Below are 21,711 nucleotides of genomic sequence, written 5' to 3'. Positions count from 1 at the left end.
CATAAATGAATTTAGCTATTACTTATTTCGTACATGATTTGACTAGATCTACTTTTACCCACTTCATCATTAGAGAAATTTTGAGGTCTAAAATGGGCCTCCTAAAGAATATTATAAAATAATAGTGGAAAATATAAAATAAATTATATTACAACTTTCTAGCCTATATTTGTTACTGTTTTAAGAGATGCGCTAGGCACTCTTTATTTCGCTATTTGTGCTTTTTTTTTACTCTCCAGTTGCATAGAGTCTATACTTTTCTCTAGTCATGACTGTACATTAAAACAACTTTATTGTCTTTTAGTACAGTTAAGCTTAATGACCACTTAATGTATCACCTTTCAATTGTTTTTGTAGGTCCATTATGAGACCACTGGACCTGAAATTTTGGAAGACACAAAGGGGAAGGTTGGCATTTTGGTCGCTGGGATAGGAACTGGAGGGACAGTTACTGATGTTGGTCAATATTTAAAAGGCAAAGATCCAAATATCAAGGTCTGTTTAGTCCTAAAAACTCCAATTTTATAGAAGTATTTTTTTCCCAAGATCACTGTATTTGATATTTCAGAGTTTGAAATCAAAATATACATTCAGCTGTCTTGTTCAGACTCAAGAGACGTAGCCTCAGAACTAGCATTTCACTGTCTGTACAGTGTAAACGCAGTCCTATGATTACATAAGTACAGTCTTCTTAGTTTCCACAAGGACACCTTGGCAAGCCACTAAACAAAATCAGGACTCAATGACCCTATATTATCACCAGCTAAAACAAAAACAAGGTCTAATTGACACATCCAGCCTTTTCTGTCAGCAACTAAGGATTAATACAACTGTCTTTCTGAGACTGAAAGGAGAGTCTCCTCTCTGAATTCATCTTCAGTTAAGGCACCCTCCTGCAAGAGTAAATCTTCTTAAGACAATTAATTGGCATTAGTATTAAACTCTCTTTATACATGTGAGAAAGAAATGATATCCAAAGTACTTATCACCTCCTGTACCCTGTTCTTAATTGGCATTAGACATAAATTTTCAATTATGCATAACTGATTTGCCCAATCTATCCAGAGTTTGGAGTCTCCAAGTCAGTTTTATAGAAATTACTTCATATTTTGTTTTAATATTTATGAATACACAGAGTGCTGTGATAGGGGTTTATTTCCTCTGTATTTAATATCTATGAATACCTATCCACAGTGCTGTTATAAGGGTTTATTTTAACAGTTAGGCAGATTTTGTTCATTCGACTGATTTACCAATCACACGTATGTCCTAATATAATTGTTACACTTATCTGATATCTTTGGTTTAATTATTTATGAACTAATAAATTGGATTTCTTGCAACCGTACAATTTTCTTATGCAGCTATGGTTCTGAATGACTTAGCACATTTCTATTGCGTAATACTGCAATAACCTCATTGAAGAAATTAATTACCTACAAACAAGTTTGTATGGTGATTGCATTGATTCAGGTCAAATCAATGTTCCACCAAGACTCTGGGACAGGGAGATGCGAGTGTGGGGAGACACACAGGGAGGATGTGGTGGGATACCCTGACATATATATATATATATATATATATATATATATATATATATATATATATATATATATACCCTGACATCTCCCCGTCCCCCCTAAGTTTCCTATACATATTTAAAATATATATTCAATAATGAAAGCATAAATATATTGATCCATACATAATTGAATTAAATAATGAAATACACTGATCCATCTTCATTGTTCATATTGGTACATACATCATTCATCCATACACCACGAGATTCAATGATGAAATAAATTGATCCATATTCATCATTCATCATTCTAGAATCTAATTAGTACTAAGCAAAATAGACCATAGTAGATGCCAATGTTATCAAAACCAAACTGGTGATTAAACTGGAAAACCATCTGAACTGAGAAGTTGAGAACTGATTCGAACTAGACTGGAACTGGTAAAAATACCAGACCAAAAAACTAGTTGACCAAAAACACCTAAAATATTCAAATTTCAAATATATAGATTCATGTGCATCCATATAAATCCAAACCATTTATACATAAATAAGCAAAAGTTTTCATTTATATAGCATGTAAGGGTGCACATAACCAAAATAGCACTGAGTGCAATCCATCTCTGAACCGAAAATACATCAACAAACAGGCTCTAGATGACCTCTAGCATCCAAAAAAATCATGCTACAACAACTACCTACATATCATCAATATCATTACCTATATTGGGATCTTCGTCATCAATATCACCCTCTAAGCATTAAAAATAAGATAGAAAAAACGTAGCATGTCAAGTCAAGATTTTGTTTGAGTGATGGGTACAATTTTAGTAGGGTCATGATAGAGGAGTTCGACAACCAATGCCACTAACATCAATTTACACAAAGGGCTTGGTGCTCTTTATTAAATACTAGTTCTATACCCTCGTACATGACAAAAGCCAAATGGAAATGTTGCAATCCCCCTGATCCTAAAATCCCGAAAAAATGTTAAGTTTGCTGGATTTTGAGTGAAATCTAAAATTAAACTTTCTCCATATGAAATCCAATGAGGTCGAAACCACTCTCAAACATCCCGAGTCATTTCATGGTAATGTTAAAAATTTAAGTAGAAGGACGCACTTTTACTTTAAGAATTTAACATTTCCATGAATTGCATAGCAATAATAGGGCCACAAGCTTAAATATTAGGCTTCCCGATACAAAAATTCTTGAAATTCAAAAGGGGTGCTTGTGGGTGTCCCCCTTTTGAGGGGGGTGCACCCAAAAGCACCTCTTTTGGGGAGATGCGTCCCCTACATTGGGGAAACGTTTCCCTCTGTGTCTTCCCACGAGTGGTCCAAGAATGTGAAGTCGGTTCCAGTATTTGAAAATAAACAACTAAGGTAAGACTGGAAGAATTGTCAGTGGCAGAGAATTGTGAAGTCACAAAAAGTTACAAAAAGTCACAGAAATGCAGTTGCAGATCCAGACAGAAAGGGGCAGGAAAACTTTGTCGCAATATTGAGAGCAGGAAAGAACATTTAAACATTGTGGTAAGGGCATGCCAGAAGCATAACGCAAGCAAAATTGTAGACATAAGTCAGACATATGTGATGAATGTGGACCTATATGCAATGATCAATTGTTACATCATCAAATTTTGTAGTCTGGAGTTGTATTTCTCCATATTTTTTTGTTTTTATTTTTATTTTTATTTTGGTTGGAAGTTGCTTCCAATGATACACCCAAAGGGGCTACCTTGCATAATAAGTCCTTTCAGCTTAGATGCTAAGTCTAAGGGGTCGCTGTTCTATCATATTCACCTGGGAACTACACCCAACCTCATCCCTTTTTTAAAGTGACATTTGGGTTGGTTAGACCACAAGAAGAACAAAACCTTAAGGCATAGTTTTCAGAAGTAGAACTGGAACTGAACTAGTAGAGTAGAAAACCATTAACCAGACCAGAATCAGGAAAAAATTCAGCCAACCAAAATATACATAAATTATTTAAATTTTGATATAAGAAATTCTATTTATGTACATGAATGCAGATCCAAACCATTATAGACAACGAATGCAATTTTTCTCATATATGTAGAATGAAGGTTGTATATAGAAAAATGGCACCAATTGCAATACAATATAAGCTAAAATACATAAACATTGAGGCTCTAAATCACCTCTAGAGTCCAGAGAACTTCATACTAGAGTCTGCAATCAAAGCATACTATGTAAACAAACAATTCTAAATCCTCTTCCTTTACAATCTCTATATAGGTTTGCCATTAGTTGATCTCTAAATCACTAGTTGATGCCCTTGAACGTCCAACACCAATGTTTAGATTCTGTGGCAGTGGAAGTGCCTTGAAGTCCATCTACGGTAAGTCATTGATTGCAAATGCTGTTGGTTGACTGTCCGCAACCCATTTTTAGGAGGGATTAATACCCTATAAGACTTTGGTTTCTAAATTAGGGGTATTTCAAGAATGGGTTGCATCTCGATCAAAGGTTGTATTGAACAAAGACCAAATTATGCAACCATTTTCTGTTCTGAACAAGTTCTCTTCCTAGCTTGTAATATGTGCAATGATACTCTAGTTGCATTCACACCCAGAGGCATTATATGTGTGACTCAAAATTCAAATTGCAAACTTTTGCAATTTAGGGTGCAGACCACCAAATTTTTTCCACCAATAAGCTGCAATAAGAGTCAAGACAAATAAAATTCATGAATTGAGTTTCAAGCTTTCACTAGAATTTGTTTTGAAAAAATGCCTCATATTTGTATTAAGATACAAGAAATTGTTGAAATGATGGTACACTTCACTTGTGGTCATTTATGGCAAAGTGTGCACATTATTGTATCTCTTGGTTATTGCTTAAGATTTGGTCTGGTTGTTAAGTTTAGGTATGTTCTATGCTTAGAGCAATTTATTTCAATTTTCACAGTTAGCTCAATATCTTTTCCAGATTAGCAATCACATCAGGATTAAAGTAAACTGCAGATAGAACATAAACATAAATCATAGAAGACAAGCCAAGACAAGAGGATACAAGATGTGGCACTAGCCAGGGACAAACTCCAATGTGGGGAAACCCTTGATCAATTCTTCTTATATGTTCTTCAATAGTTCAGCACAGAGAGAGAGAGAGAGAGATAGTACATTTACAGCAGAAGTCAACACTTTGACTTATCTAGATAAGAGCATAGATCATCTCTAAAAAGATGATACATGAGATTAGTTGAAGACATGCTGCTTCAGTTGATTCTCCAAGATGACTCCTTCATCCATCATCGTGCTGGATCTCGTCATCATGCTGCACCTCACCGTGCTGCACCATATTGCACCCATCATCACACTGCTGGACCTCATGACTGCTGCACTGTTGTCCCATGTACCATTGTTGAACCATGTTGTCATACAACATGTCTCATGTGCTTGCAGCACCATGCTTGCCACAACTATCCATGTTGTCCACGCTTGCCATGTTGCACGATGCTTGCCATGCTGCCATGCTGCACCATGGTTGCCACAACTATTCATGTTGTGCACGCTTTCCATGCTTGTCATGCTTGCCACGCTGTCCATGCTTGCCACGCTGCACCATGCTTTTGCTGCTGTCATGTCACAGCTGCTGTCCGACTTTGCTGCCATGTCATAGCTGTTGTCATGTCACAGCTGCTGTCCCACTTTGCTGCCATGTCATAGCTGCTGTCCCACTCTGCAGCTACTGCACAATGCCACAGCTGTCCTATGTCATAGGGCTGTCCCATCATAGTTGCTGTCCATAATGACATTGTTGCCCCATCATTGTGCTGTCCCAACATTCTGGGCAGCACCATGTAGCCCAACTGTCCCATATATATTAGCACTGTTCTACTAGTTGCCTTGTTGTCCCATGCATCTATCCACCAGTCCACAAACAACCCTCAATTCTTCTGCATGCTACTGCTGATTTCTGCCTAGGGTTCTGTGCATGTACTAGTCTGGTTAGGGCACACCAAATAGCCTAACGTATAGGGAAAGTACCCCTATTTGCCTTGCTATCATTATAGGTGATTGCGGCTTGGTTAGGAGGTCCATTCTAGGTCTCTCGGCCATCCAAGTTTCATCTCCCAATTGCTGTTAGCAGTTCCTCATTGTGGCCCTATAAATGTGTCACTAAAATTGCCCACAAATCAGTCCTATGACTGCGGCTGCCCTTCCAACAGTCCTTTATTGCTGTGGCATGATAACAAGGGAACTCAACCCCTTCTCCAACACTTCAGACCCCTCCAAACAGGGGCTAAGACTCCTGCTTAATATGCTGTCCACACAGCCCTTCCACACTGTCTAGGGCAGCCTCCTAATGCTGCGGCTAGGGCATGGTAATGTCCTCCTTCACTGCGTTTTGGTAGGGACCAACATATAGGGTTGCAGGCTTCCTTCTAGATAGCATTAGCGCTTCTCTTTCATCACTGCGTCCTCTAGATTAGGGCAGTGTATTCCTTCTTCTTGACTGTGGCTAGGGCGGCCTCTTTTATTCCAGTTTCTAGGGCTTCCACACCTAGATTTCTCTTCCACTAAAACCCAAGACAAGTGGAGGGAAATCAAGATAGAAGTGTGTGTGGAATGACTCTCAAGTCATCTCTTTTTATACTAAAATGTTGAGCACATGTGGGGTTTATTTGGTTGCAGGCCGACCTTGACAAATTGTCTTATAACACAAATAAATTCACAACTCCATGAATGCTTATCGGAATCAGATGATCTTTAGATCAATCCTACAGCTCTCGATGAGAGGGATCCAAGAAAAATATCAGTTGCCATAAGATGACCCACATGGAATTTGGCCCTAGTTGCCAATTTTAACACTGGTCAACTCTATTTTATATCTTTCTGGGATGCTAAGGTTGACATTTATAAATGTGGTGCAATAACCCCCTCATGGGGGAAGGCACTTCACCTTATGAATTGTGTATGCATAGACAATTCATGCCCCATTTGTAAACATATTATTTCATTCGTTGTTCAAGTAATTTTTTTGTGATTGTAGGCAACTTTAACTTTGTTGATGAATGCAAGTGTACTAAACCAATATTTGGGTCAACATGTCTCCATCAATGCTCCCTAGCTTGCCAAGATGCTAAGATGGATATTAATAAAGGTACTAGATCAAAGATCATTAAGGCTTGCTTGGAAGCCACATGGATTGAACTAGAAGGGCCCTGTTGTCACCCAAATTGTACAGGTAGATGTGACAATGACTCAGGACAGGGGTTGTCACTCTGATCCCCGCCCTCTCCTTTCTAGCTATCTCCATATAGTAGGCTACGGGGGTAGTCCCTATGAAATATGCGGATGAAAGACTTGTTGGGAACCAACAAATTCGAGAGACAAAACTGAATGGCCTTGCAACTTGGTTAATGATGAATAACAAGTTCAAATATTAGCACGATTTAATTGGATTATTTGAGAGACCAGTTCCTTATGGAGTCAAATCACTTGCACAATATAAATTAGTTATCAAGTTACTAGATGAACAATTGCTACTTAGAATGCACACTATCCTATATGAGATGCGACACCTAGAACTAAGTGAAATACAAACTCTTGGTTAATTTTAGATTAGATGCCTATCTAAGTGGGTCTTTTCTTTCAACTGTTTTGAAGCTAGTCTCAAGTGTCGGTTGTGGAGAGAAACCTAGGGGAAGATAGCAATGGCTATATTAACGATACCTCCTCTAGAGTTCTAAGTTTCTAACCACTCAAATGCTTCCGGTGTCACAGAGACTATGGCTTTGACCACTGCAAGGTCATCATATTAACCAGAAGTGGGGGTCTAAACTTCGCAAGATGGGTGAGAAAGGTGGTCCTATCGTCTTTCAACCAAGCTTATGGCTGGAGGTAAATTAATTAATGCACTACTATTCCTAAAATGTAAGCGCAAAATGAGTGATTAGCTTTAGGTGAGATTGTTAAATGTCTCAAGTACTTCGAGACAAATTATCCAAATAATATTTGAGTTATAGCAATCAAGGAAAGTACTTAATTGCAAAGACAATCTTCACCAAAAGCAATGCTTAGTGAACTCTTTGAAAATATTATTCAATGACAAGTGGAGAGTGCAAAGCAATTCGAGATTAGAAATCTCACAATGCACAATTACTTGATCAAATAACAATAAATGTAAAATGCACAAGTCCAATTTTCCTCTTAACAATATTAATGTGCCAATTAGACAATGTCAATCCTTCAACAAGATATTAACACAATTAGCAATTCTTGAGATTACTTATATGAATTCAGGATTACTCTTATCACAATATAAATATGGTGATCAATCAAGTGCTTTAAGAGTGAGTTGACTTCAATTATGATTCTTAGATGTGAAGCTCACTTGCAAAAAATGTGTTAGTGCACTTGTTACAAAAAAAGGTAAACTCACAAGAAATGCTAATTATACAATAGCAATGTAGCCACTTATCCAATAGCCAATTTCTTTAGGCAATGATAACAATGACAACCACAAGTATTAGTATTCCTTTTAAAACCAGTGTCACAAGAAATGCTAGCAATCCTCAACACAATGTACTAATGCTTTTCAATGTCAATGAAAAGGAGGAGAGCATAACATTCATTAATTTGATAACCAATGACATGTATGAATACTTGCAATTAGAAACGCTCAATGGTGTTATTCTTTAATTGATGCTTATGTCATTAAGAGAGCAAGAGCAAACTTGAGAGCAGCAAGGTTATCTTATGTAAAAAATGCCAAAATAGTCTAAGGATACCAATTATCTTTTAGAGGATTAATGAGTGCACATATCTCTTGTCAATTAGATGAGATTGCTAACAGTGAACTACGTATGAATGCAATAGATGGCTGCAAGAGACCAATGTTCACAATAGTAAATCAAATCACTTTGCCAAAAACAAGATTATTACCAAAAAATGCAAGGGATGCTAAAAATGAATGCCCAATAATGCAAATGGTTTTCTAATGAGATGATATGACTATTAATTACGTTTTATGCCACTGTTATGTTATATCTTAAGGCTGTAATGAAATAGTGATGAGAATTAGAGGGTTAAGGAGGCAAACCACTAGGCCTAGTGGCCTTGTTGGTGACTAGTTAGGCTTGTAGGAATCCTCCAATGAATATGTCTACTTGCAACCACCAATGTTAGCTCAAAATCATTGCAAAACAAAATGTCAGTCCCAAAATACCAATGCTTATGTTTAAGATGAGGCAAGGAGTGATAGATTAGGGCTGGAAGAGGGGCAGCGGTGATAGGAAAAATGCCACGACTCAAGGAAACAAGGCTTGGAAGGGTCTGTGAAGGCAAGGGGAGAGGCCTGTAGTCAAGGAAGGAAAGGCCTATTGGCCTACGACACTCAAAGAGAAGCCTCCTAGAGGTTGCTGAAAAGGAGATAAGCCTGAAAAGGGGTCACAGTAGGGGAAAAGAGGGTTCGACTCAAGGGTTCAGGGGCCAAAAGGCCTGCGACACACTGAAAAGAGGAAGGAGAGGGGTCTATGGGCCTGTGATACCAAGGAAGAAGGGGAAACATGGCTGCAACTTCACCATATGAGGAGAATAGGGTTGTGGCAAGGGTAGAATATCCCTCAGCTAAGCCTTAGAGGCCTCAAAAAATTTAGACCCTTGCAAAAACACAAGAATGCTACAAAAACTCAAAAAATTTACCATGAAAAACCACCAAACTTACCTTGTAGGGCCTGCAGTCGTCTTTCCATGGCTGAGCATTGAGGTTCTAGGGCCTTAGGAGGCTAGATCTAGGCCTCTAGGGCTTGATTCAACCTTCCTTACTTGAACGCATTGGACAAAAAGGTTGCATGACTTCTCTTGGGTTGAGAAACCCTTAAAACCATAACCATAGGGCTAGCTTCTTCACAAAAGAATTCGATATCCTGTGATGGCTTGAGAAAATCACCTGTACAAATGAAGAAAAATTCTCAAAACCCCATTATATACAAAAAAGACAAAAAGACAAAAATCCCAAAACCCCAAGTGCTACAAAAATAAAAGAAGGGTCAGATTTCAAATTATTTTAGAAATATTCACAATATTTACAAAATTTAAATATTTTCTCTCCTTAGCCGATTAAATCTTTATAGCACAAAATAAATAAAATTTTGAGATTTTAGAGTAGATAATATGGATGAATAATTTTGAAAAATTACTGGCGAAAACCCTCCTGCGAAACAATTCGTCAAAATGAAAGTCCATAGCTAAAACAAGGTTGATCCTTCTCCACAATCTGTGAACTTGGAGTCCAAGGGCTAGTGTATTTGTAGATCTCTATTTAATCTTAAAAATCACTGTTAGATCATGGGGTGAATCAGATCACCTAAGGTAAAGATAACCGTACCAATAGAATGTTCTTATCACTGACAATTGAAATAACAATTATGAATTTTAGCAAAATATAGAGCATAAAAGAATAAAATATTGACACATACCACAGATTAGAAAATAGAAGAACACCATGAACTGAAACCCCAAAGTCTTTTTATTATGCGAAAAATAATTCCAACAGAGAAAGGCTTAGCACATGCATTACAAAATTACGTCATCCAAAGACCATCATCAAATGAGAAATCGGAGCTTGATAGTTTCCTTATAGAGAATGTGAGAGAAATAAACCACTCCAAGTGGAAATAACAACTAGTTGGCTTGATCCTTGTCAAAATAATCTCGTCCGTCGAAAATATCTGATCTTCTTTTGATCTCCACCATTGATTTTTTTACTTTTGAGGAAAAATTCGAATTTCTCTTAAAAACCATTTTTTATTAGTCCAAAAATTAATATTTTGGATTAATTTCCTAAAAAATTTGACTTTGCTTAACCACCGAGGTCCAAGGGGTCAATTTTTTTTTTTTAAATATCCATTTTCCCTTGGTGGAAGACCTCCAAAAATTAATTTCTTTTTGACCCACGAGTTTTTGATTATTTTTTACTTGTAGAGTATTTAATTCTTCTCAAATTATTTTTGACTCAAAGTTAATTAATTTTTTGGCTAAGAATTTTTATTTTTATTTTGCCAGAAAAATTAATTAATTGGTTCTAAAATATTTTTTACATCAAATTATTACAATATCAATCCTTAGAAGGGGAAAACACATTTAGACATAGACCCTCAAGACATTACCCAATTCTGTGACACAATATGATCTAGTATGAAACCAAGTGTGATTATAATAAAATAATTTAGCCATGGTTCTAATTTTTTTTTGTAAGTCAGATGTCTCCTCTTCGAGCGCGTGCTTAGCAGGCCGGTGAGGTTACCATGGTATTGGTGTCTAATTATGAGGGCTATTCATTAAAATTATTTCTAAACACACTTTTAAAATAGACTCGATAAACACGAGGACTCACCTAAGACATTGCCAAAGAATTCCACCCTAGCTTTGGGGTTATAGCTAGAAGAAAAGCTCTGTTGATTATCCGTGTTTACAAGCACACATAATTTGGGGAGATTAAAAAACTTCCTAGGATGAAATCCTTTGAGAAAAATCATAGGCTTACCTAGGTGCAATTACATGACTCGATGGTCATACTAGCATAATTTACAATAAACTTCGCAGAAATTGAGTTTACAATGATATAAATGGAAACTAAATGATGACATTGATTTGAAAAAAAATGATTTGTTGCTTTGTACTTTGCTTCTTGGGTTGTTGACAAAGTGTGGTCAACAGGCCTGTAAACTCCAAAACTTTGTCACTACTTTGACATGTACGTGCACTTCAAAGACAATGTCATCTATACTCTTGGTTATACCAGATTATAGGTACCATATAGCCTAAGGGTCCCTCTAGCCTAGTGTATGGCATGTTCCCATGAGTTACGTATGCCAACTTCTCAAAGGGAGCATCAGAGTAGTGGATTCTTGAAGTCCCCTATCATTATGAAATTTATGGTCATTATAATTGCTTGTTCAAAGACTCTCATGGTTCCTTGAGGATTTTCGCATAGTGCAAAGACTAGAGATCTATCCTCTTACTCCTTTATGAGATGCTTCACCTTTGGGAAAAATCTCTTAGCATTATATCCTCCTACATTGTTAATTACAAGACCTGTTACCCACCAAAAGTGGGTAATCCTATAGGAGAAATTTTGTCTCCTACTTTGGACAACTAGCCAGCCAACAACCCTACATTTACTCCCTATACAATGATATACCACATTCCTCTGCCATTTGCAACAGAGAAACACCTCTCACCATCCAACATTCCTCTTGAAGGAAGGTGGGTCATCACTTGGCAAGTACTTTATGTTGAAAATGTAGCTAGTATCGGTCTTCATGATTGTTGTCTAGCTCATGAAATCATGTAATTCATATGTATTTGTTAAAATAAAATTATTGTAAAAATCAAAAGGAAAATTATTTTTATAAGCATGGGTTTCATGCTCATTTTATTTTGTTTCTAGGTCAAAGCACCCATTGAGTGCTTCTAGGATTTGTGTCATAAGTCACTGTCCTTGACATTAAGTACTAGACCCTTCTTGGGCTTGTTATGTCAAAGAAAGAAAATTTATTTTATGTAAATTGGTCATGTATTACTCCTCCACCAAGTTGGCCTCATAAAGGGAATTCAACCACACAAAAATACTATTTATAAGCAGTGCATTTGACCTATTTGAGTATTCAACCAAGAAAAATCCGATCATCACATTTGAAGTTCTAGCGAAGGTACAAAACTGAGCTGAAGGTAAAAAATTGAGCTAAATGTGTAGATTCGCAAGGATAATGGAGAGTGATTCTCTTTTAGTTTTCGAGTAATTTTTTCAGCTTTATTTATCTTCTGGCTAGAATAAGCATTGGGATAATGTATAGACTCATTGTATGGTTGTGCTAAAATGACCTCGACTACCATATTAGAAGCATCAACATGAGCATGAATTTTTTTATGATAGTCGGGGAATTTTAAGATAGGTGCCTCAACCAACTTCTTCTTTAATAGTTGGAACGATTCCTTGCATTATGTCGTCCATACATATGGAACATTCTTTTTTCAGTAATTCTTCCATTGGAAAAGTAATAATGCCTTATCAAAATCTTGTAGTATCGTGTGTGCCCAAAAAATATTTTGATCTGCTTTTTTATTAATCGGGGGCTTTAAATCGAAAATTACTTTGATCTTTGCCATGTCTACCTTTATTCCATCCGTTTGGATGCTACATAACATAGCAGTATTCCAATTGGTGTAGAAAAAATACATTTTTGATGTTTAAAGATAACTAAATATGTTTGCATCTTTCGAGCTTTAAACATAGCCATTGAATATGATATTTTAATAATGAATAGATTGTCTAATCATCAAAGTATAATTCCATTGTATTATAGATGTATCCTTGAAAGGATTTGAATACAATCCTTGAAAACACTGCAGGTGCATCCCTTAAACCAAAGGGAATTACTGTGAATGCAAAAGGCCCAAATTTAGTAACAAATGTGGTTTTCTCCTAGTATTCCTCCACAATAGGCACTTGATTGTACGTTGAGAATCCATCTGTAAAACAATAACACTCATGGCTCACTACTTCATTTATTATTTCATATGTGAATGGAGTAGGGAATGGATTGGTTATTGTGAGCTTGTTTAGTCCACGAAAATCGACACACATTCCCAATCTTGTAGGGGCGTGCTCTTTTTGTTGCACAACCATGGGAATTTCCTATTCTGACTTATTGAGAGGGTAGATGATGCCAACAACTAGCATCCCTTCTATCTCTTTTTTTACGATGGGTTTATATTTATGTTCAAGTTTGTATGGTATTTTATTTATAGGTTTTGCTCCTGAAATGAGGTCAATTTTCGTTTCCCCCATTTCCTTAACAAGTCCCTTGATTCTTTTATAATTATGGGAAAACAATTCTTGGTACTCTTTTAGTAAGTTGATAAATTTTGTTGTTTGTTTGTCTGACTAGTAGTCACCTATTTGGGCTAGCTTAGGTTGGTTGTCATTTGATATATCAACTTCCTTTGTTTTAATCTCTACATCCATCTATTCAGGGGCCGTTGACTTGTCGAGTCTCTGACATGTCTGACTTTTACCTGTTGATATGTGGGTGGAAAGTCTAATTGATCAAAGCTTTTCATTTTCTTTCTTCTCCGCTTTAAACGTTGATTTATTTTTTCTGAGATTTTCGGAATGTAGTATAATTGATCAAGCTTTTCATTTTCTTTCTTTTCCGCTTTAAACGTTGATTTAATTTTTCTGAGATTTTTGGAATGTTCCTTCTTCCAACAAAAAACTTGACCAGTAGTATGAGTATCTTCCATCTACAAATGACTAGAAATTTTATCATTTGATAAGCATGACACATGATTGCATATAGGATTTGATGAGATGTCAATTTCTACTTCTTATTTCCACTTATTGAAGGATTTTTCTTTCAAAAATTATTTAATATAGTGAGTTTCCTTGACCAATTCCTACTCTTTTGGCTAGAATTCAAAGTCCTTAATAAAATTATCTTTAGTTCTTTCCCTTGTAATGACTGATCACGAGCTTCCTCCAGTTTGTACCATTTATTAGGAAAATTATCCAAAGTGTTGGGAAACATACGAGGCAAAACCTTTTCATCCCTATATCTAATTCTTCACCATTATGACTCACAATTTTGTATATGAAGAACGAGATCTTGTACGGGCTTGAATATTGGGATATTTTCTTGTATTGATAACATATGCCCTCCAGAACTTTCAACAAAATATGTTGTTGTTATTGTCCACGTTTGGATTTGGGTCGAATGAGTATCCCACCAAGGAGCTGCTTGACCAAGGAAAGTATGAAGCAAGCTCTACATTCTCCCTTGATCTCCAATATATTTGGTCACTTGCTCAACGTGATTCATAGGAGAAGCCCATTTCTTGAATCTAAGTATATTACTGGAGTCTTCATTTAAATCGAACTGTAACAATGATGACACTCCTTTGCTTTTCCTTTCTTAGATTATGGGCAATAGATTTTATGGTGAAACATGACCAAACATTCTTCATTGGTATTTCTTCAATTGTCTAACGTTTTTTCACTTTAGATTCATAATTGTCGATTTTACATTCATAGATCTTGGTGTCAGAATTTTGTCCAATAGAAAGTGGGGAGCCGATTAATATCTCTCTGAATACATTAGGCTCCAAATTTCCTTTATCTTCTTGCAGGACTTGATATAGCCTTCTTGTCTCTGATTTTTTTTCCCATGGTTCAACCAAAGGATTTCCTTCGCGAGGGTTTAGGCAAATAATTATCTTATTATTATTACCTTCTAGTTTAATTATGTCTTTTTCTAAAGATATGGTGGCATTCATCCTTCGACCCCATGGTCTCCTGACTAAATTTGGATAAGCCGGAATTCCATCGACTAAGTCCATGGATTCGAAGTCAACAAAGGTCGAAATTCCCATAATTGATGGCTTAAGTTGTCATAGTGTTCCAATTGGCTCATTGAACCTTTGGTAAACTAGTTGAAGATAGTTATTAGTCTTCTGAAGTGATGGTTTCCCAAAATTAATCCATGTTTCTCTTGAAAGTATATTTACTTGAGATCCAAATTTGACCATGACTTGTTTCATCATATATCCATTTACTTGCAGATTTACCCGAGGGTTGTCATCGTCTGAAAATCCACTTTATGAAGATGGCACACGTTTTTGCGTTGATTTCTTCCTACATTGCAATCTTTTAATATATTTACAAGTTCAACAAGGCGACCAAATGATTATTATTCCTTTAATAGTTCCAGAGGATTCGTTGATTCCAAGAAGTATTTTCTTGACTCGTGCTAGACCTAGTAAAGACATGGAGGTTTTTCGGATTTATAATATCTTCCTTTGAAAAGGACTAACAAATTGACGACCCTTTTATTTAATATATTTTGAAGAATTTTAGGGAAATCCTCCACTGAGTGCTCACCCAAACCACACATATTATAAGAACATAAGTTGGTCTTGTCTTTTAGTGGGCATCTAGGTGCCGCGGGACCCTCTTGGTAGCATCTAAAATAATAAATCTTCCTCACTCTCAACCTCTACCATGACCTTGACCATTGTGTCCTCCCCTTCAACCACCATATCCTCCTCTTTCGTTTTCTCTTCCTCCTTGGATAGGTGGCTCATTATATTGATTCGAAGCCTGAGTATGGTAAACAACATGATATTTGGGATTGTTCTCCACATTTGAATGACCTTCTTGCATTGAGGGGCTATTATCCTCATATATGGAACACCATTTAGGCTTAGTATTATGTAAATTATACTAACACTCTTTAGTACTGTGGTTTGACGCAATTCAACATATATCCCAATATGTATCTGACTGAACTCGTTGAACATATTGATCAAAATAATCAACAAATTTACAATTATATTTGTTATTCCCTTCACTTCTACAGTTAATGCACGATTTCTTTTGTTTTTTTGGAGGGATAATGCCAATAAAGAGCGTTATAATTTTTCAATCTTTTCTTCTAGTGTATTGTCAGTCGTCGAGGTGTGTGACTACTCCACATCATTTGTTTCAGTATGTTGAGAAAATTTAAGGGATTTTTCGCGTGTCTATACTTCGTGCATCCTTTAGGGGTCCTAATATCTTTCGGACTATTTGACTAGTCGGTCTTATCAACTTTAACTTCTGGCTAGTGTGGAATGCTTTATTTTTATTTTACTTTGACTTCGACATCATTTATTAGTATTTTGTTGGTTTGAAAACCTTTTTCTATATATTCCATGAACCAACTTACCGACTTGTCCCGAGTCGTGACTCTTCAATGGCTGGGTTTGTATCTTCATATTCCTCGACAGATAATAATTGCGATGGGGTGGGGTATGTTCGCGATATCTCTAATGTGGAGAAGTATGTATTCATTTTCTTGATTATGAATACATGTTTGATTTACAACAAGAATTTCAATTTTTAGTCAATCACTTAAATTATCTTGTTCATCACTCCTATACCCAATGGTGGATGATTTTGAATTAAAATGCAGTCATTGTTGAAGGAATTCTTGAATGCAGAGACTTGGTATTGATGCAACTAGTGATTATGGTAATGTTGGACCAGAGTTGTTCATTTCCATCTTGTCTAATTGCCTTCCAAGACTTATAGATTAATAGTATTTTTTGGAACGGGAAGTGCTACACCGCTTCAACTCATGGATGCTGAGCATGAGAGGAGTCTTGTGCATCTTCGGTTTGACGCTCCTGAGTTTGAATTTTCTTTCTATGGTATTCTTCTCTTATTTATTCTCGTATCTTTTGCCTCTTGTCCTGCTTTTTAATGTTGGTCAACTGTTTATACAATCAAAATCCATCTAAAGTCTTTCATATACTATCTTCATCTTGTCATTTCTTTGCAGCTGACCACTTTCCTCCCATTTTAATATATTAATACTTCTCCTTTTCCTTCTTTTGCTTTTTCTAATTTATTATTCACAGATAATTACCCCCATGCTGAGAAAACTTATTGTCAGTCGACGAGGGAAAAATCAACATCCATTTTTTATTTGCTCAAGAAATAATCACACTTTTTTTGTGCTTTTACAATGAGCGGCCAGAAATTTCTCCCAGTTGATCTGCTTCTAACGATGGTCGTAGTTTAGTGGTTATTGAAGAGGTGGTTGGAATTCTACCATATGGCCGTCTCCTTTGTCTAGGAGAAACATGTGTAATAAGGTCGGTATGGTACAAAAAAATTATTGTAAAAATCATTGAAAAGCCTTGTTTTAATTCGATCAATATAAGTTCATTCTTGTATTGCTTGCTCCTCACAAAATTTGTCCAATATCTTTTCGACCCACTCATGTAGATTGGCTCGACCACCATTTGTAAGTTTTAATGTCAATTTCCCTCATCTTCTTTCCATCGCATTAGTGGTTTGATGAAGGAATTTCTTAATCTTGGTTGGCGTTGCTTCGATGAATAGTTCATGTGCTTTTGTAAAAAAATGTGCCCTAGCCTCTGTAATTAACAATTTATTTCTCCTCACGTAGTTATTTAAATAATTATTAATCTTCTTCTTCCACCATTGGCGTATATCTTGTAAAGTTAAAATTTATGTTTGCATGTTACAAGTACAAGTCCAATACTACCGACAACGAAGCGAATGCTGTAGTCTAGTAGAAAGTGCACGTTAGTTATAAATAGAAAGGAAAACAAAAACTCACATAATCACATGAAATAAAAGTAATGTAAAAGAGACAAGGTAGCAGAGAACCAACAAAGAAATACTTTTTATTATATTCTCTTAATGAGAAAATCAAACCATTCCATTGATGTGCATACATTCATATATATAAATATCATGTGTCGACAGTTACGACAGTGCAGCTGTTGGAATCAAATATCCTTAACCAACTCAAACAGTCAATTCGACTAGCAAGTCGACCGACTCTACAATATGTATTTATTATGTCAACTCGACTGAGCTACCCAACTAAGTTGACTAGCCCCTCCAATAGAAACTATTTGTACTAGGTCAGAAATTGCACATGCAATGGGAGTTTTTAGCATGAATATATCAAAAATAGGAAAGAAGATTTGAACAATTGTAAAGAGGGTTTTTAGATATTTGCATTGACACTATATATTACGGAATTTTCTATCAAGGAAGACCTAAGTAGATAGATTATTAGATGTACATGGATTTGTTAATACATATCGGGTAGGAGATCTATATTGTAGAAGATATACAAGTGATTATATTTTTAACCTATTTGGCAGAGAAATCAGTTTGATGAGAAAGAAATATAACTACAAAATATAAATACATGGAAACCACTCATGCAAGTAAGGAATTTGTATGGTTATAGAGATTGTGTTAAATACATGGAAACCACTCATGCAAGTAAGGAATTTGTATGGTTAGAGATTGTGTTAAAGTATTTTGGCTATATCATAATTTGTAATGTTAGGTTGTGACAATCAAAGCGCAATCTGTCACAAACCAGCTGTCTAACCTATAAAAAATGTGGACATTAACATATTAATGTCTAGGAATCAAATTAGGGGTATTACAATATTTTTGTCATTTTGTCTATCCTAGAAGGAAAACTTCACCCACCTTTAGAATTATGGATGAATTACTCACCCTAGAGTCTTAATGACCTTCATGCCTACCAATTTTACCTCCATGTGGTGAATCATTGGCTTGAGAATCCAACAAGCTTCCCAAGTGAGTGATTTCATATTTTATTTGGATAAACATACATGGGAACTAACTTCATAATCCACATATAAGTTCACACCTTCATTACTTTATTCAAATTACATCTCTAATTGGTTGAAACATTGTATTCCAATGGATGTTCGATGATTGTAATGTTGAGCTAAGACATTGGTAGCCATTGGGAGTCATGAAAGATTTGATGACTTTATTGCTCTTCACTATCTTTTAAGACTTCAAAATTAATTGATGATACCTTAAATTAAAATAAGTGTTCATCAAGACAATTGGTTTTTCACATTAATCGATTCATAAGTTCTTTGTCTTACATCGATTACTAAAATTCTTATTCATAAATTTAATGAACACTCTCCTAGTGACTAATTAAAATTCTTAATTTTCCTTCATATTTCAAATTCAAATGTCTAAATTCATATTTTCATAATGACAAACCTCAAAATTGAATTGTCAACTCTCTTAGACATTCATATTTTCATAATGACAAAGCTCAAAATTGAATTGTCAACTCTCTTAAATCTCTATTTTTAATGCACCATAATCCGTATAGATTCAAAATTGAATTGTCAACTCTCTTAGACATTCATATTTTCATAATGACAAAGCTCAAAATTGAATTGTCAACTCTCTTAAATCTCTATTTTTAATGCACCATAATCCGTATAGATTAGTATAATTTCTCCCAATCCCTATTTCCTGTATTCACTGAGATTTAGCTGAAGTTTTTGTTAGATTATAAAAAAATCATTTTTCATTTTTTATTAAATATTTAATAAATTTAAAACATAAAAAAATAAATATATATTTTTTAAAAATATATCAATTATATTTTTACCAAAATTCGTTAAATACAAGAGTTAAAGCGTTCTTCCTTTCACACAATTAAGAGAATTAACCAGCATTTATTACTTAGATAATTAGGAATCTGATTTCCTAAGCGTTATACTTTATACCTCAATCTAGTAAAAGATAAAAGCTTTGCCAAGGCAAAATAATAGTGCCATTTTGCTCTTTGCACGGGCGAAGACGTCCCTCTTCTAATAATGAAGAGTAGTTACATTAATCCTTTAAAACCTTAATATCGATTAATCAATATTTAACTTGTCAAATTGCTTTTGTGATGCGTTTAAAAGATAATTTTATAATTTTCTACGACCAAAAAAAAGAATTATAATAAATTCAAACCTGAAGATGTTAGAGGATAATACCAGTCTTTTATTTAAAAACAAAATAAAAACTTAGGTTTATACACTAATATTTGAAAATATTAAAATTGGTGTCTATATAATTTCCTTTATATTTCATTCATTTAAAATAAATGTAAAAGTTAATTAAGTACATTTTTTTTTCTATTAAGTTGAAAAATTAATTAATTTGAGGTCTTTGTGAAAGTTGAGTACGATTATTTTTTCTAGTAAATGGAAAAATAAATTAAATTGAGGTCTTTGTGAAAGTTAAGTAGATTTTTTTCATAGTAAATGGACAAATTAACTAATTTGAAGTCTTTGTGAAAGTTAATTAAGTACAATTTTTTTTGTGGTAAATGGAAAAATTAATTAATTCAAGGTCTTTATTTTCTTCTTATTGTAGAGTTTGAAGCCCATATCAGTTGGTCCATGGGGAGGCCAAGGTGGGGACAAGTGGGATGATGGAGTGTATTCAGGCATTCACAGAATAATCGTAGGTTATGGAGATGCCATACATTCCATTAAAATTAAATATGATAAGGATGGAAGTCCTTTTCGGTTCGAGCATGGAGGAAACGGTGGAAAAAAAGTTGGAAAGGTGATGACTGAATAATAATAAATATGTTTTATAAATAATATGCATTGATATTGTTTTAATTTTTATATATTGATTAATTTATAATTTATTTTTTACAGATTGAATTGGATTATCCCAAAGAGATTCTCACTTCAATAAGTGGACATTACGACACTTATTTAAGGTCATTGACTTTTACAAGCAACTTGAAGAAATATGGACCTTATGGTAGAGAAAAAGGGAATTACTTTTCATTCCCCAATAGCTATGGGAAAATAGTGGGCTTTCATGGTCGGAGTGGTTTATATTTGGATTGTATCGGAGTTTATCTCTCAAAGTTACACACTGCGGTGCCTCGAAAGGTATGTTTTCATAGTATGTCAAATTAATTACATTAGAAGCGGTAGAATTTAATTTTTAATTAATAAAAATATGATTTTTCAAAATGTTATTATTTTAGATATGGTTTCATAGTATGTTAAATAATAATATTAATTAAATTATAAGTTTGAAGATTTTTGATTTTAATTTTAATTTTTTATCAGAATTTTTTTTCATCTTAAATATTGTATAAGTAATTATTTTAAAATATTATAAAATTTTAAAGATATTTTAATTTATTTATTAAAAATAAATATATTTTTTCCTTTTAAAAATATTTAGAATTATAGATTTTTAAATAATAAACTATAAAAACATTACAAAAAAATATATTAAAAAAATTAACCTTTCTCAATTACCCAAATTATATCTAATTTATATTAAATTAAACATCTTATTTAATAAGATTTAAATTTTATATTACAATTTTTTTCATAACCCCGTACATATATATAAATGATTTGAATTTGATTAAAAAATATAACAATTTTAAGTATAATTTAAATCAATTATAAGTTCTAAGAATTTTGATTTTTTTATTTCTATTTTGATTTTTTAATTTTTTTGTTATATCACATTTTTTTATCTTATTATAAAATTTTAAATATATTTATTAAAAATAAATATATTTTTTCTCTTTTAAAAATATTTAGAATTATAGATTTTTAAATAATAAATTTTAAAAACATGGCAAAAAAATATATTTAAAAAAATTAACTTTTACCAATTACCCAAATTATATCTAATTTATATTAAACTAAACATCTAATTTAAAAAGATTTAAATTTTATATTACAGTTTTTTTTCTAAACCCCATACATATATATAAATGATTTGAATTTGATAAAAAATTATAACAATTTAAGT

The 21,711-nt window shown here is 34.2% G+C and overlaps 1 protein-coding gene across 1 annotated transcript; it reads left to right on the top strand.

Annotated features, from left to right (window-relative positions):
* Window positions 1-268: 268 nt before the first annotated feature.
* Window positions 269-20,858, top strand: LOC149196980 (jacalin-related lectin 19-like). The gene is made up of 4 exons (XM_089408518.1): window positions 269-274; window positions 358-495; window positions 20,290-20,484; window positions 20,583-20,858. Exons 1-4 carry the CDS (start codon window positions 269-271, stop codon window positions 20,850-20,852), a joined length of 609 nt encoding a protein of 202 aa, XP_089264644.1. The 3' UTR covers window positions 20,853-20,858.
* The last annotated feature ends 853 nt before the right edge of the window (window positions 20,859-21,711 follow it).

Source organism: Pinus tabuliformis, chromosome 2_2 (assembly GCF_031772625.1).
Source record: "Pinus tabuliformis cultivar Carrire ecotype Pingquan chromosome 2_2, CPIR1, whole genome shotgun sequence".
Lineage (NCBI taxonomy): Eukaryota > Viridiplantae > Streptophyta > Pinopsida > Pinales > Pinaceae > Pinus > Pinus tabuliformis.
Note: the sequence above shows the minus strand (reverse complement) of the source record. Positions and strands in the feature narration are given on the sequence as shown.

What these genes read in the sequence shown, in the direction of transcription:
- LOC149196980 (XM_089408518.1), top strand. An exon ending in GCAAAGATCCAAATATCAAG is followed by an intron (nt 496 to 20,289) that starts GTCTGTTTAGTC and finishes TTCTTATTGTAG; the next exon opens with AGTTTGAAGCCCATATCAGT. An exon ending in GTGGAAAAAAAGTTGGAAAG is followed by an intron (nt 20,485 to 20,582) that starts GTGATGACTGAA and finishes TATTTTTTACAG; the next exon opens with ATTGAATTGGATTATCCCAA.